This window comes from Tachypleus tridentatus, chromosome 7 (genome assembly GCF_004210375.1).
Source record: "Tachypleus tridentatus isolate NWPU-2018 chromosome 7, ASM421037v1, whole genome shotgun sequence".
In the NCBI taxonomy this organism is placed as follows: Eukaryota; Metazoa; Arthropoda; class Merostomata; order Xiphosura; family Limulidae; genus Tachypleus; species Tachypleus tridentatus.
Window position 1 is genome coordinate 173667871 of NC_134831.1, and position 17243 is coordinate 173685113.

At 30.9% G+C, this 17243-nt stretch overlaps 1 protein-coding gene across 1 annotated transcript in view; it reads left to right on the forward strand.

Annotated features, from left to right (window-relative positions):
- The first annotated feature begins 877 nt into the window (after window positions 1-877).
- The window catches only part of LOC143257872 (cyclopentanol dehydrogenase-like), a 36640-nt gene continuing 20274 nt past the window's right edge, over window positions 878-17243 (forward strand). The window contains exons 1-2 of the mRNA XM_076516899.1: window positions 878-1681; window positions 1977-2069. Coding sequence (XP_076373014.1) covers window positions 2028-2069 — 42 coding nt within the window. The 5' untranslated portion in view covers window positions 878-1681; window positions 1977-2027. The remainder of the gene's footprint in view (window positions 1682-1976; window positions 2070-17243) is intronic.

Genomic DNA, 17243 nt, shown 5'->3' on the forward strand with positions numbered 1-17243 from the left:
ATGTCAAAATCCCTTCAGCATGAGCTACCTGAACTACCTGAAATGTGGGAGATGTTTACATAACAAATATTGCTCATTTAGGAATTTATAAATGACGTGATATTAGTTTTTGATTGAACTAAAACATGTTCTTATAAATTGGAACTGTTGTTTCAAGGATATAGAAACTGATCAGAAAGTCTGTCTTTGTTTGACCTTTAGTTGAGAAGCAAAATGAAATATATATATTTGATACCACTTCGGTATTATTCTGGGTCTGCCAAAAAAAAAAACACATGGAAGTATTCTCATATCGTGGTTCAGTAATGTATTCTTTCAAGTTTACTTAAACTACTTTCGACTCAGATTGTTTGTTCACCAACACACAAACGAACACCTGTACATGAGAAATCAAATTACAAAAAGTTACAAACGTCTAAATCTAGTGAAATGTGGTTAGTATACAAATGAAACTTAATAAATAACAATTAATACATCATGCATTATAATTAAAATGCTCAATTATAATTAGAACGTAACCAAATATAATTGGAACGTAATAATTTACAATAAATCGCAAATAATTTAGTTTTCAAAAATTGTTATTTTTACTTAAATCTTTACTTCTTTAAGTAAACACCAGATGGCAAAAGATAATCAATCATTCCTATGAAATTATTTTTGATAAAATAAATTTTTTTATTTGTAATGAATTCCCAAGTATAAATAAGAACACATCTTCACTACAGTTAAGTCTGTTGTATTAATTTTTTTGTCTCTGAATTTATTTCGTGCTTTTATTATGAATTCTAATTACTGTTATAGAATGTATAACTTTATATCTGTACCTAATAATATATTATGTTTAACACAGCATGCTGGAGATGGAATTTGTACATTCCATAAACTAAATGTTTCTGTCATCGTTCTTGAGTTCATCATAAAACTTTGATTCCCGTCGATTGAATTTGTTGCTAAAATATTTATCTTTATAAATACGCTATTTATGTATGATAACGTTGCTGGCAACTATATATAATACAAGCAGAGCCTATAACAGTACTTTGTGTTAACTATTATACTTCCAACAAAATACACTGTACTAAGGTTGACAACACAAAGAACATACTCCTGCGGAGTAGTTTATCGGATGTTTATTTTATGTGAACAGTTTGTAAATTCTGTTGATGTTGGTACGCTTGCATATAAAGAAACGAAAACAAAAACAAAAATTACAAACGGAAAGTTGTAGATTTGTATGCGTGCAAAATAAGTTTTATTACCATATAAGGTGTTTCATGGCCTAATGTTTTTTTATGTTAAACACAAACCTAAACAATACTAGTGAAACTCGATTTTTAGCGTATGAGCTCTCAAACGCTACCTCCGAGATAAACGGGAAGAGCCGCGTGACGTTATTAAAGATTGTTAACTTTAAAACATTAATTTTAACTTCAACAAAACGTCATTTCACGTGATCTTTAACAATGTTTGTTTAACGTTACCATGATATCACGAGTGACAATACTTTGATTTGTTCACTATCTGTATGGTAATTTTTGGACAAATAATCTTGAAACTCTCCTTATTATTATTTCTTTTTCAAACATTCATTCATTACCATAGATTTATTCTATTTTAGTGATCCCCGCCCAGTAATATAGTCTCCAGATCTTTCAATTCCTGCGGTGACAACCGTTATGTGAGTTTATTATCAGCTTCAAAACAAATAGGATTTATTTGAAATAATTTTATTTCTTGATTTAGTTTTCATAACTTACTAAATTTTAATATAACAACACAAGCGGTAAAATTGTATAGCTATTATGTAGTTGTGTTATACATTATTTAAGTACTTTATATTGTTCTTGGGGTTCCTTTGTTACATAAATTACATCATACAGTAATTTAAGGCAAAAATTTAATTTGATACATACGGCTCAGTATTTTTATTCCTGTTTTCTAACTTAAAATGTTCACTTTATTTTGTATTGCAGCCTTTGTGTATCGACGGTGATTTAACCATAGAATCAGATATTGAACGGATTATGAAGTCAACAATTGACACCGACGGAAGACTGGATATTCTGGTGAGTTTAGTTATTAGAAAAATATAGATTAACACATTACGTCTATAACGTTTTCTTCTTTCCTTTTCAGTGCAACACCTAGAAATTTGAAGACAAACGTTCCACGACACAATGTAACACAAATTTTGTTACTGGACAGTATGTGTTATTTCTTAATTGCTTATGTTGTAAAAGTACAGTCAATGGCAATTATTCCCTTCAAACTTTGCTCTCGTGACATGGATAACAAAATTTAGAAATTAATTTATTTTCTGAGTAAAAACGGGCAATTTTGCACATTTTTATTTACATAAGGTGTGAATAAAACAACATGTGAATCAATATTTTTATGTATTTATGCTAAAGTTATACAAAATTGAACAAAATGTTTAGAAGTGAGTAGTTTTTCGAGATTTGCGACTGTAATGTAAATCACTTTCACGTATGAGCCCCCAGATATAGTCTCCCATCATATTTTCTTTATATGCTTCCACGATACAGTATTTATGCTTAGCCTTTGGTTGCCGATTTTTTTATGTATTATAGTTACGTCCGAGTAAATATCCCATTTTTCTAATTATATATTGTATTTTATGTAAAGTTGGTAATTTTATTTATAAATAATAACCATCACGTAAGTTCCATTAGAGTTCCTTCACTGAACACATACCTTGTCCAAAGTGACGACCTAATTCTATGACCCAATACCAACTACCCTTGTTTCACCTTTGTTATGTTTTGTAGAACCTTTATAACGTGGCTCCTGTTACTTTTCTAAGTCTTACAGCCCCTCGCTAGTACAGCGGTAAGTCTACGGGTTTACAACGCTAAAATCAGGGGTTCGATTCCCCTCGGTGGGCTCAGGAGATAGCCCGATGTGGCTTTGCTATAAGAAAACACACACAAACACTAAGTCTTAAGGTAGGTTCCTACTTAACCTACAAAGTACCAAACCGTTCTTGGGTTTTTTCTGTTACAAAAAGTGCAAATCGTTCTAAAATAACCAGTGTTTTACTACTGTACTCAAAGCATCCCTTGTTTAACGATACAGTTAAATATTAAAAAAAGTCCGTTCGTTGAAGAGATGAAAATTTTTTCATACTTTAATAATCCGGAATAAGGACACATTCTGTAATGTAATATTCTTTGAAATTCATCTGTACTTCTTTTTAAATCACTTCTTTTTAATTGAAGTGTCACAAAAGGATCAGAGATTCCAGGGAAAGTGATTGCAGATTATGGAAATTCTTACTTAGATAAAGATATATATATAATAACGATCTGTACTCACTAAAAGTAAAAGGTAGGGAGAAAATAGAAATTACATCATGTGAAAGGATCATCATAGCGCGTGTTGCCTAATAACAAACTCAATTTGCTTCAGAAGTTTCGGTTATAGCCCTAAGAGCTAGCAAAGCACAAGAAACCAAAATGTCTAAAGTTGTGTGACACAGTTAACATTTTACATAACTTTAATTTTTCATTCTTAAAGGTGAAAATAATGGGAATGTAAGAGTAAAGTTAGAACATTAAAATGTGTTATTTTTGTTTTAGGTTAATAATGCTGGAATAGTTGTACTGGACTCAGCTCAAGATGGTTCTTGAGGGACACTAGATTTGGTGTGGAAAACCAATGTTCGGTAACGAAACTAACATCTTGTAGTTATATTCAGAAATAAGGAATATATACACATAACACACACACACACACATATATATTTCGACAAACAACGAGAGGACTGTGTGTATTTACTATTTGTATTCAATACTGTATGCACATAGTAGAATTTCTTTCTAGTTAAGCACAAAAATGATATGTCCTCTAATCATTCCAGGTTTCAAACACCAGTTTATAGTGTTGTAATTCTGTAGGCATACTTCCATGCTACTAGACGGTATATTGTACTTGTATTAAAAAATGAAACATTGTACATTAAATAAAAACTAGCTGTGTTTCTCAGTGTTGCAGAGTTTTCGAAAACAAAAAACACTTTACTTTCTCTGTTTTCCGTTCCATATTTCGATAGGTAGAAAAATATTTGGTTTATTTATGAAAAAAACTTAGCGTTGATTATGAAAATAAACCATGAACCTGTTTTAAATCATGGCTACCTCATAGACGATGATTTTCATTTTTTCCTTACTAGTAAAGATAAATAGGCCCTTATGGATTATATTTTGATTATATTGTACAAGTATGAGTGTCCGTTTTAGTGAACAGGATAAGCCCAGTTTTATTCCCCCATTCCCTCTCATCCCTCCAGAAATACTAAAATTTGAAACGTAAATATTTATTTAATATTATGTTCAATTTGCTTTAATGTTTATTTGATATATTTTTATGAATGCGATACCGTATTCACATTTTGATATTAATGAATGAAATATGCTATAAACAAAATGAAATATTTACTTTATAAAGTATCAAAGAAAAAATCCGCTTCCAGGTATTGAAGCATCCGGAAGAAAAAAAAGTAGAATAATATATATTAGTTGATTTGATTTTAATCTCATTTTATATAATAATTATTATAATGTAAACATTTTATTTTTTACATAGTCTGTTTTATGGTAGACATTATGCTTATATTTTATAGGTTTGCTTTACTGTTTGTTTTTTCCCATACAACATTATAATTCTGCATGTATCTCTTCCGTGTTTGAATTATATATATGATGCATTAGTAGGTATATAGTTAATAACTTTAACTATTTGGGACTGTAATTAAATATTAGCTCAAACTTACCGAAAAAGTGCCAAGTGAGCAAAGAAATTATTCGTGTTAAATATATGATGACGATACAATTACTGTTTCGGGTAGCAGACGATAGATGCGTGTATCAACATAAAGTTGTTGTTTGTGCACCTTCACGAGTGAGAAACATGACGTGCGCAGAAAAAGTATGACGAGAAGAATGAATCAAACAAGCAAACACAGAGACTTGGAGTATTATATGTACATAATGAAAGAACTTTATACATATATTATATGTAGAGATAAGGAAAATATTGTAAGGCTGAATTTTAAAAGTTCCAACCTCTAGTTTGTTATGAACAAATTTCGTTACTTTTCATGTATTAGAATATTGTTTATTCTATTAAAATAAAGCAATATGTACCTTAACTTATTATTCTCTATTAAATCTACCTAAAATAAACTGTAGAATTAGTGGATATGGATAGTAAATAGTAACTTATAAGCACTTTTCGATAAGGAGAAACGCTTCGAAACTTTCCAGGATCGTTGTAAAATAGTTTGGTAATGAAAATATTCTGTAGAGATATGCAACCTAACGCCATATTGGTTTTGTTAGTGACGTCATCTGTTGCTTTAATGATTAGTTTAAAAACATTCTAAGTATTTTTTTTTCTATGTTTACAAGTTCTGTGTACCAGTTGACGATGCTAGCTGTTCCTCACCTGATTGAAAGTAAAGGTTCAATTGTCAACGTTTCAAGCGTTCTCAGCAAAAGGGGAGTAAGTAGTCTAATATGGAAGAGCCAGTGAAAAATTATAGATTGTGATTTGATTGAAACGTGGTATGGAGTGATATATTTTTTCCATTACTTTTCAGGTTATAATTTGTCTTGTTTCACTTCTTAATGTCATGCTAATTTATCCGGATATTTTATCACAGTCCTATTTATCGCGAGTTTTTAATCATAAAATATTTTGGAACTTTCACTGTTAGCGACAAGTTTGGTCGTAATCCTAAATAATCATAAAAGAAGTAAAACTTAATTAAAATCTCTTGAAAGATTTAGTTAACTTTGTTGTAGTTTCTAAAGCAAAACATGGCATATTGGTAGTTTTCATATTATAACAATTTTATCAATTTTTCTAGTGTGCAAGAACCTTGTACAATTCCATGTCAAAAGTCGCTTTAGATCAGTTTACCAGAAGTGTGGCATTAGATGAGTTTATTAACAAATACATAAATATTGAGGAACAAACATAGTTTTATATAAAAGCATCTGAGACTGTTCATAAATTTTAAGTTATTTTTGATATAAGGTTTTGTTTATTTGTTCATTTTCATCGTAAGCTATAGGTTTCTTCGTCTGAGTGATTAACACAATATTTATACCTGCAAATTATTATTGACACAACATTACCAAAATTAAGCCCAAAGTGACAGTTTTCTGAATTCTGGATTAATGAAATATAATTACTTAAACATTCGTCAGAAGTTGACAACACCAGTTGTTTGTATAGCACATTCATTTAATTAAAATCTTAAGCGTAAAATAAACGAATTGATTGTGTGGAATAATACATATTTCACTCTGTATTTTCTCAAGATGATTTTTATCAGTACTTTATATTTAATTTTATTATAGAATACGTTAATTCTATCTTTAGTCACTGAGGTTGTTTTTAGTGTAAGCTTGATAACTGACTGAAAAAAATGTCAAACTCTCCCAATGCTTTCTTTCAGTATTAGTTTAAAGAGTTAGTAAAAAAATCTGTTTTCCCCATTGAGCGATAGTAACTGTCTTCTAACGTTAATATACGAGTGTAATATTACTTCATCGATTTAAAAGTGTAACAGATTATTCTAAATAGAATTTATTGGTGTATTGTCAAGACACTGTGTAATCTCTATAAACGTTATCCACTTTTATTATTCACTAAAATAAGAATGAATATTCATAAAAATAATATCGATTATTTATTACTTTTTGACCTATTTTTGTCTTAATATAATTTCACACCCTAACACAACTTCTTCTCGATGATAGTTTAATAAAAAAAAATTTGAAAAAGCTGTATACAATGTTATATTAAATGTAGTGTAACGTAACCAGAGAAATGGATATTTATCACCGGTTGGATTGTGTTTAAAATTTCTTATTTTGCCAGATCTGGCTCCCAAACAAATCAGAGTGAACTCAGTAAAGTAAGTGTGTTTTTATATGTTTATAACCCATATTCAGAAAAGTGTTCGAAGATATATTAATTTTTAATTTGATTTATTTAAATCTGGGCTCAGTTTATTGTTTGTCGTATTCGCACTGTGAATCTGCGGTATAGGCGGTGAGTATTTTGTTTTGATATCCTATTGTGTCAGATATCATGTACATATTGAGAACGATGGTGTTTATCACAGCGATCTTCTGTATTCTATTTGAATAGCTGTGCACGTAAGCAAACCTCAACATCCTCTTTTATAATAAATGGAGAACAGGAATTAATCACACTGTCATTTACATTTCAAAACTTGACGTTACTTAAATAATATAAATGTAGATTTACTGTATGTTATTGTTGAGTGACTCCCTAACATGAATGAAATACTCAGGAATTACTCTTTGTGGTGGAGGGTATAAGTAGCTAAGAACTTTGACTTTGAGTGAAACCAAGAATGTAACACAATTAACTTTTCTAATGTTCATGAAATATATTTCTTTTACTATATAATATTTTTCAGCTGTTGAAATTTATGCTCCATAAGGAGTGTTTTTGTTTGAAGAGCTGTTTGTTCATATACAACAGGAAGGGAAAGTTCTTTTTAGGCATTCAGGAAAGAGATATCTTTCTTCTCCTATTTAGGGAATCTATACCTTCTCAAGTCTCTTACACTTGCCATCACTGACCTCAGGGTTTATGATTGGCAGCCATAGATGATCCTACTATAGTTACCCAAGTGTTGGAGGTGGGTGTTGTTGATTAGTCTATGAGTTCAAAATTATGTAAGATTAGTTTGATGCTAAATTTGTAAAAAAATAGTCATCCAGTTTTGATCCATGTTCTTATTATCTAAAGACAGTTGATCAGTGAGAATGTTGAGCTGTTTCCAGAGCTGAAAACAATACAATTATTTTTGAGGAGTTACCCATCTTCTGATAAATTAAGAAAAGTTTAAATTAACGTATTTTATGAATGCTTCACAAATTCTGTAGTACTGTAATCCCAACTGAACAAAAGTACAATTAATTATGAACAAGATAAGATATTAGTTTATCTGTATTGTTTGAATTATTAGTTACCCTGTTAATTACTGTCGGGAAGATCTAACGAGATGTGATGCTGCTTAACACGTTCTGCACTATCAGCTATGGACCCGTGACATAGTAGCACTCAATCCCGTTTTAGAAATCAAAGATTCAACTGAGCCTTTATGCTACTTGCTGTGTGACTATCTATTAACCAGTAGTTCAACACCTCAAGTATTTTATTTGGCCAGTTAAGCTGATCTGATGCAGAAAATACCATTCGGGTTGTGAGATCCACTTATTTATAAAAAATACACTTTTTGTTTTTGTAAACGGTCTTCAAATGAGAGAAATATAGGAAGTTCACAGAATGAAATTTTCAATTCTTATACAGATTTCTAAGGAATTTCACTAAACACACATGAAAGGTTTTCTGAGCATGATCCTCTCTGTATTTGTAGTTACAGACTGGACTTGAGGGAGGACAGCGAGGTTTCACGTTAACAGCGCCCTCTGTCAATTTCTCTGGTAATTCTTGTGTGACATATACTATTCCCGTTGTCACATTCAAGACTATACATGTATTTCTTACTCTATTTATAAATGATAATTTAAAAGGATATCTATATTTATATTTAGTTTGATTTATGTTATTAGTTTTAATTTATTTTCTTCGTATTTCTTATACGTTGAACACAAAATGTTTGAAATCTGTCAGAATTTATAAAGAATAAAATACTTTGGTTGGTGTTACACAGCTGTTAAAGTTTGTAGGTATTGTTTTAAATATTTCACATGCCAATGCTCTCTGCTTATTTTTATTTTGCAGTCCTGGACTTATTGAAAGAAATATATTTTCAACTCTTGGATTAGACTCAAAGGAAGTACGTGAAAAGTGAATCAGTTTGTTCATATATAACTATAATACGATTTATTTGAAGTTAGAAAAAGGCAGTAGATTTATAGAAAATACTGGTCACTCTTGTTAATTAAAAGTAAAAATATAGTGTGTAAACCAGTATAAATTGTTGGCATTTGTTAGAATATTAGTGTTATTTTTTTTACTATTGTTTGTAACCCAAATGTTATCAGGAACGTCCTAATCAACAAAGTAATGGATCTCTAAACTATTCGGTTCATGAGTGTGTTTTCTTACAATTTTGTCACATCTGGCTAGCTTCAGTCTTCATCAAGAGGAATCGAACCGATGATTTTTGGGTTGTAAATCCGAAGAGTAACCACTGTCCTACCGTGAGATTATTTGATCCATAAATAATGTACAAGAATGTGTCTTTTACTATTAATCGTGTCAGTATATGTGAGGTTACGATAAAAACAACACATTTCATAAAACTAAATAATTTGTATCATACTGATAACAATCATATTGGTTTATAATTCATTTAATATTTTAATATTGCATATAACATGACATAGATACATTTGTTGGAGTATTACCTTTTCATGAATCAAACCAGAATAAAAACTAACCGGGAATATTTATTTTAAACCTTACACCAGATACACACTTACCATAATTTTCAACTGTATTCCAGAAGTTTCTCCGATCTGTTTGGTTTAGTTGAATAAGTTATAAATATAAATGTAAGTACAATTTATGTATACACTTACTTTTCACTTGATAACATTGAAACTTAACGTTACATGGAAATAAATATCTTTAAATCTATATATTACAGATAATGGAAAAAGTAGCCCTGTCGTGGTGGACAACCACAAGAGGTCGCCAATGCAATTGCTTTTCTCGCTTCTTACGAAGCTTCGTTTATTTCCGGGGAAACTGTGGTGACAGATGGCGCTAAAACTGATTCTTACCAATAAGTTTGCTTTTTGTTTTACTTCTACAAAAGTGAAACCTGAGTTACTAATTTATTCCGTATGTTCTTTATTTGTGTGATGGTAGTTAAGGTGGTGATTATACTGATCTAAGTGTATTGGTTGACTGTTCTGATCTTTCTAACATTTGTTTTTTTTGTGTAATACACTTTATTGCTTTAAATAAAACATTACTAATTCATTCAGTTCAGCCTCTAGTTATTTATTTTGAATACAATGGTCATTAAAAACAAGAGAAACCAATTGTAATAGTTTTTATAGAATGTTTATATTAAATGGTACATCAGCTAGGTGACATCAACCAAAGGATTCTATTCTAGATCAATTTCAGTCACAAATGTTTTAACATAGAAAAAGTACTATTGTTTGTTTTTATTTTTTGTATATTTGTTTATTAATTTCACGCTAAGGCACTGGAGAACTATCGGCGTTAGCCGTCCCTAATTTAGTAGTGTAAGACTAGAGGTAATGTAGCAAGTCATCATCACCCAACACCAACTCTTCGGCTAGTGGGATTGACCGACACATTATAACGCCCCAACGGCTGAAAGGGCGAGTACGTTGGTGCGACGGGAATGTGAACCCTAGCCCTCAGGTTACGAGTATTACGCCTTAACCCAAATGGCCAAGCCGGGCCACTACTTTTGTTCATGTCTAATGGGGGTCAATGTTCTTATAGATCATTTGAAAAAACATGAACGTGTTTGAAACAGTTATATTCTGCGTGTCTTTGTAAGATTAAAATAACGGCAATTCAAAAAAGGGAAGATTTTTCAAAAATGTGAGGAGAGAAGCCTGTAAAAATATGAATCAGACAGAGACGCTAAACATGTATTTTGTTTTTGTTACTAGGCCTATTCCAAACATATTACTTCCACATAATCAGAAAGTTTCCATATGTTGCCAAATATATAGAGAGATCAAAATTGTTTTATTTTATACGTCAACCTACATAAACATTGTTATTCTTCATCTGGAAACAATCCACGTGATTAGTGAAAGCAAACTTTGCTGGTAGATGTAACAGATCAGAAAACTGTCATATGTAACAACAACCTCTGTAAAAGTATTGAGATTTTCTCAGTTAATTCTTGGATGTCGATCTCTCAGATCAGAATCAAGTCCATGTTCACGTTAGGTAATATTCTGGTGGTGTAGGTTACAAACTCGTGACACTCGGTCAGTTTATATTGTCGAAGAAAAAAAAAGTTAATTTACAGAGATGGCTTAAATCACAATATTGAACCTTTAGTATTAATGCATTAGCCACTACCCATAATTCAATCATTCAGGGTCTTAAATCATATCTATAGATCTATAGTACAAACACAACACTTCTATTTACAACTCTATATTGTAGGCACTACAACTGTATTTGGAACTCTGTATTACAGACATTTCAATCGTACTTATAGTTCTTTAGAACAGACACTACAGTTGTACTTGGGACTCCACATTACAGACACTTCAATCGTATTTATAGTTCTATAGAACAGAACTTTACATTACAGACACTTCAATCGTATTTATAGTTTTTAATTACAAACACTACGATTGTATTTACAATTGTCACGTCACGGAGTCGTCGCTGATGTGCGAGCAGACCTAGTGGGCTGAATCTGTTTAACCGTTGAAGCTTCTACTCTTACTACCCGAAGTCGCGTGCAAAATTTATTTGTAAGTGAGGATGTCGTGGCGAATGGAACTCATATGCACTAATTCAAGGCTTTACTGTTCAAACAAAAGAGACTCGAAGCTGGGATGTCCAATAAAACACTTTATTCATTCTTTCAAACATTTAACATTACACACATATATACAGTCTGACTTGTTAAGATTTATTATAAACAATTCGTTATCCGTGATGACGAGAAAACGCACTTGAAGAGAAAAATATACATTTTAGAACAGCTGGTATGGATAGAGAAAGCACTAGTGAAGGAGCGAACAACGTTTCGACCTTCTTCGGTTATCGTCAGGTTCACAAAGAAAGAGGTAACTGACTGTTAGCTGACCACATCTTTGAAGTGGGTTGTGTAATTGAGTGTAGGAATATAGAGAACGTGCTTAGACGTTTGATTATATTTATTAATATAGGTATAAAGGTGACCTTTATATTGGTTTATTTTGAGTTGAGTTGTTGTATAATTGAGGCTTCTTTAATTTTGCGTTTGTTTATGTTTGTTACTTTATTTAGTGTTTGGGTGTTTTCTATGGTGTTGCTGTGGTTATTTGATTTTCAGTGTTCGGAAACATGTGAAGGTAATTTTTTTTATTTTTTGAACCTGGTTTACGTTTTTCTTCTTTTTTTTCCAACATAAAAGTCGTGTCAGTTATCACATTGTATTTTATAAATAATGTTGGTGTGGTGTTTGTCAGTGTAGTTTTTACATAGTATAGACCTTAATTTTGTGCCCGATTTTTGAATAAATTTGAAATTAACTGGAATGTCATGTTTAGTCACAAGATTTTGCCAAATGTTGTTTATTTTTCTCCTGATATAGGGAATATATGCTGTGCAGCCGTAATGGTTTCGTGATTTTTTTTAAATCATGGGTTATATTTACTTTTGTTAGTTGATTTTTGTCTAGGTGCCTATAATGTTTTATACGCTTTGTGGAGGAAACTTATTGATGTTGATGAAGAATTGTTTTATTTTCTCTACTTTTTCGTTAATTTTTTCTGGTGAACATAGTTTTATGGCTGTGTTTATTTGGTATCTTAGTATGTTGAGTTTTTGTTTTGTTTCATGTATTGAGTCCTAATGAATGTATAGTCTGATGTAAGTAATTTGAAAAAAATAAGTGTGTGTTTTGTAAATATGAATCCCTCTTCATATCTGTACCAGTATAGTGGTGAATGTAATGCTGTGTTAACTGCTCGTGTGTTATCTTGTGTTTAACGACAAACGCACCAAACTTACTTTAAGTGTTCAGAGATAGGACTTACGATACCTAAAGTCATCTCTTTTTACCATCAATTTATGATTGGATACTAACAAACACACACACTTATCTTTGTTTTACAAATCAAATCTGTGATCATAAGACTAATTACAGTGTGCTAAACATACCGTGCTGTCTTCTACATTCAGCAATTTCGTTATTCCAAAAGTTAAAATATTAAAAGTGAATCTTTCTTATATTTAGTATACAAGGTATTACACTTTCTTCTTATTTTCCAACAAATATTAATTTCACTAGTTTTTATGACCGTGTTAATGATAGTTAAGCGATAAGCCTGAAAAGTTATAATACTAAAATTCAGGAGTCGATTCCTATGGTGACAACAGTACAGATACACACATCAGGAAATTCCACCTTAAAAATAAAAAAAAGCATTCATTTGTTCTAGAGCAAGAAAAATAAACCAAACGAAGTTTTATCTCTCTGTCTCTATCTTGTTTTTTTTTGTTTTTTCCCGTTATGTGTTTTTATGGGTTTTATCGGTAAGCAATTAATTTATTTCTCATTTCATACTTTGTAAGTAAACACCTTTGCAAGGAAACTAGATCACAAAATATAAAACAGTGTCTTGAAGCGTAAAACAATTCAGAATCACAGTTAAAACGTTGAACAATATAACATATTTTTCATGTCTTTGTTGAAATATTTCACAAACAGTTTTATTTCGCTGTCACTGGATGTCAGAAAATTAAAGTAACTTTTCCCCGAAGTTCCATAGTTGTTTGTTAGGTTATTGTTTTTGTTATTTTGTTGTTTATCATCTTCTATAGGAAACCATAATTATTGTTTCTAGTTGACATGATCTTGATCCCATGTAGAATACATTGTTGCTGACATATTAGGGGCTCCATATGGAATATCTTAGATAGTCAGAATGTACTGAAGAGGGTGCGATACCTCGTGTGTTCTGGTGGTATTTGGTGGTCAGGTTATTTTGGTGGTACTGGATAGTTAGGTTGTTGTGGTTGGGATGGATAAATTATTGGATTTTCTTTATATGGATTTTCGAAATGAGAAGACTTGGAGTCTACATAATTTTTATAATCACACGTCAGGATCTGCTGGTTGGACACTGTACCTGGTGGACAGTACGCACTTTCCATTCGGCCATTTTGACAAACATGAAAACCTTGAAGTGGGAAGGAACAGAAAATAATATTAGTAATATGCCAGTTAATATAATGATATCTTTGGATAACTCGACTTCGTTGAAAATCTCGAAACTGAAATCCAAATACCTTTAAATTAAAACGAAATAATTAAAATAAAAACACTATTATTATCGAATAAGATATAAACTAATGTAGAAATTGGGAAAAATTTGTTTAGTTTGTTAATTTGTTATTAAGCCTAAAGGTACACAATGAACTGCCTGAATTCTGCCTTATCACTGAACTGTCAGGGCCCAGTTTGATGAATATATTCCCCCTCCCTTTAAGAACTTGGTTCTATTGTTATTTATTCAAATTTATTTGTCAAAACTAACACAGTGCAAATGTAATATGAAAAAATAATAAATGGATTTTAATGGATTTTGTTTTTTATGTATTTGGCTTTTTCGCCCACAATACAATTTTGTAGAACAAGAAAATAATTAACATTTACAACTGTCCCGACTTTTATTTAACTATAACATTAAAAATAAATACACGACACTAGGTCGAAAAATTCAACACTGGCAGAGTTACTGTTTGTTAGGCCCGGCATGGCCAAGTGGATTAATGTGTTCGATTCGATATCTAAAAATTACCAAACATGCTCGCTTTTTCAGACGTGGGGCGTTATAATGTGTTGGTCAATTCCACTATTCCTCAGTGAAAAAAGTATTCCAAAAGTTGGCGGTGGGTGGTGATGACAAGCTGCATTCCCTTTTGTCTTACACTGCTAAATTAGGGACGGCTAGTGCATGTAGCCCTCATGTATCTTTGCACGAAATTCAAACAAATAAATTGTCTGTTAACAAAATTATCTTGTATCATTTGTTTGTTTTAAAACACTCAAGTAAAAACATGATACAGAAAAGTAGTGTATTGTTATATCGTTAATTTATTCTTGTTTTTCCATTTTTTTATACTTATAAATAAGTGAATGGCTAATAAAATATTATTCATGCACTGTTAAAATTTGATTTTAGGTTTTGCTTTAAGTAGGAAAGTGATAACATATATTCTATCATTTTTAAAGCTACAGAAGTTCAAAGCCATGAAAATAAATAAATAGTTTTCACTCACCCAGCCTGTATTGGAAACAGATAATATCCCTACAATATATTAAAAAAAAATCATTAGATATATTTCATCAATTATCAATAATGAAAATTTATATAATCCAACTTAAAAATAAAATATTACTTAAGATGTTTGTTATTAATTATAAATAATGAGCATTTATATAACCCCAAATAAAAAAGACGAAATTATGTCAGATACTGGTTGTTAATTATCAAAATTAACATTAATATATTCCTTTTGAGAAGTATTGAATTACATTCGATGTCCATTGATAATTTTTTAAAATAAACGTTTACATAACTCTATTTAAAAATACAAATTACGTTATATACCGGTTAATAACCATTATTAATCAATGTTTATTGGTTTAATCCATATGTGTTTATAATATTTATGTTAATTTTGGGTTTGTGACAATTCTCGTAATGTATCAGTGTCGTGTTTTTTACTTGTGAAATACGGTACATTACGTAACCCTAAGTCAGTAGACAATGTTCAGAAAGCCTATTGTGTAGCTTTACACTAAAAAAATAACAAGAAGGAGAAGGTGAACTTCAAACTTTAATTGTCTGGTAATTAACACTAAAATGCCATCCATTTGGAGGTTTGCTAGGAATATAATTATTTCTAAACTAGTGACTTAATTTTAAATGGTGGTAAATTCACAAAGTTGTGATACAGTTCAGTCTCCTATATCCTGCTTTAGGCCTTATTTACATACTTGTGCAGTCAGTTTTATTTTAATATTGTATTGTTGTTTGTAACTTTATCTGTTAAACATCTCAGCTATTTGCTTTATTATATCACTAGTTCTTATTTCTATTATCACACAAATCTATAGTTAGTTTAATGAACAATATCAGTATTAGGCCTAGTCTTAAAACATTTGATGTATAGGCGTGTTAAAATATCTACAACAGGCAGTTGCCGTCTATTCAGTTAAATACTCGACCTAAAAAATGTATCAGATAACTAACAAAATTATTTATAGCCTCATATATCTTATAATAATGAAGAAATGTCTTGTAAGTTCTTATAATATAACATGAAGTAAATTATTAAGATATTACTGTGAACGTTTGCATAATTTTTAAATAAAGGTTAAAAAGTGGGATATGTTTCCATGACGTGCATGGTATGGAATAACTTATGTTAACAAACAATTAGTACAAAAACGGTCTGAGTTAAAAGAAATAAACAGAACAACTTGTAGTGAATACCAAAAGAAGGAATGTGTCAGATATTATATTCTATTTCATGTATGTGGACTGGGTGACAGCCAGTAAACGTACTCTAATGGTGTCGAGGATTTGAATAGCCATACGTTATTTTTCAGTTCCTGATATGTATAATATATTTCTTTAACGCTCTGAGAGCTTGTCCTTACAAGTTTGGTGCAATGGGGTTTTTTGTAGTGATCTAATTGCGTAAAGCTGTTCTGAACACAATGCTTGCCGAACTGAGGACCCAGGAACCGAAGATATAAGGCGCTAAGTTACAAAGTGTATTAACTTAATCATACCTGGATTATGGGAAAGACCCCGTCTTCTTTTGTTTTGTACCAGCTGTATTTCTTGAACACTTTCAAAATGCAGGGTCACCATCACCCATCTTTACTGAGAGCCTTGAGACATAGTTATTACTGTTCTCTGTGATCTGTACTAAGAAACAGTAAAATTACTCTCTGACATTTTACACTAGTTACTTACAGTAAGTATTAATTATGTATCCTTATCTCATAATTCTATTCCACTAATTTATTACCTTCAGTTCCACTGCATATAAAACAACAATCGTTTACAGTTTGTATGTACAATATAAACAACACTTTATTGCTTTACGTTTTATTTTATAATTTTTAAGAACATTTTAATTGTTTCTAATTTCCTCATTGCTTCCTTACTTGTATTATCATATCTCACTACCAGACGTGAACAATTAATTTAATACCTTACAAGAGTGAAATACTCTCAGTTGTTAAATGATCGTATGAAAACACAGTCTCTTAATTCTGTTCCAAAAATACTTCAGTTCATCACGTGAAAAGGTTCCCACTTCTCGATAGCAGTTTTAAGCCTACTTTTTTGGATGGATGAGTGGAGTACGAGCTTCTACTTTATTAATGTAATTTAATTGATAGAGTATTAAATTTTCGCTTTGCAACTATTGAAGCATTTGATAACAAACAAATAATCTGAAATTAT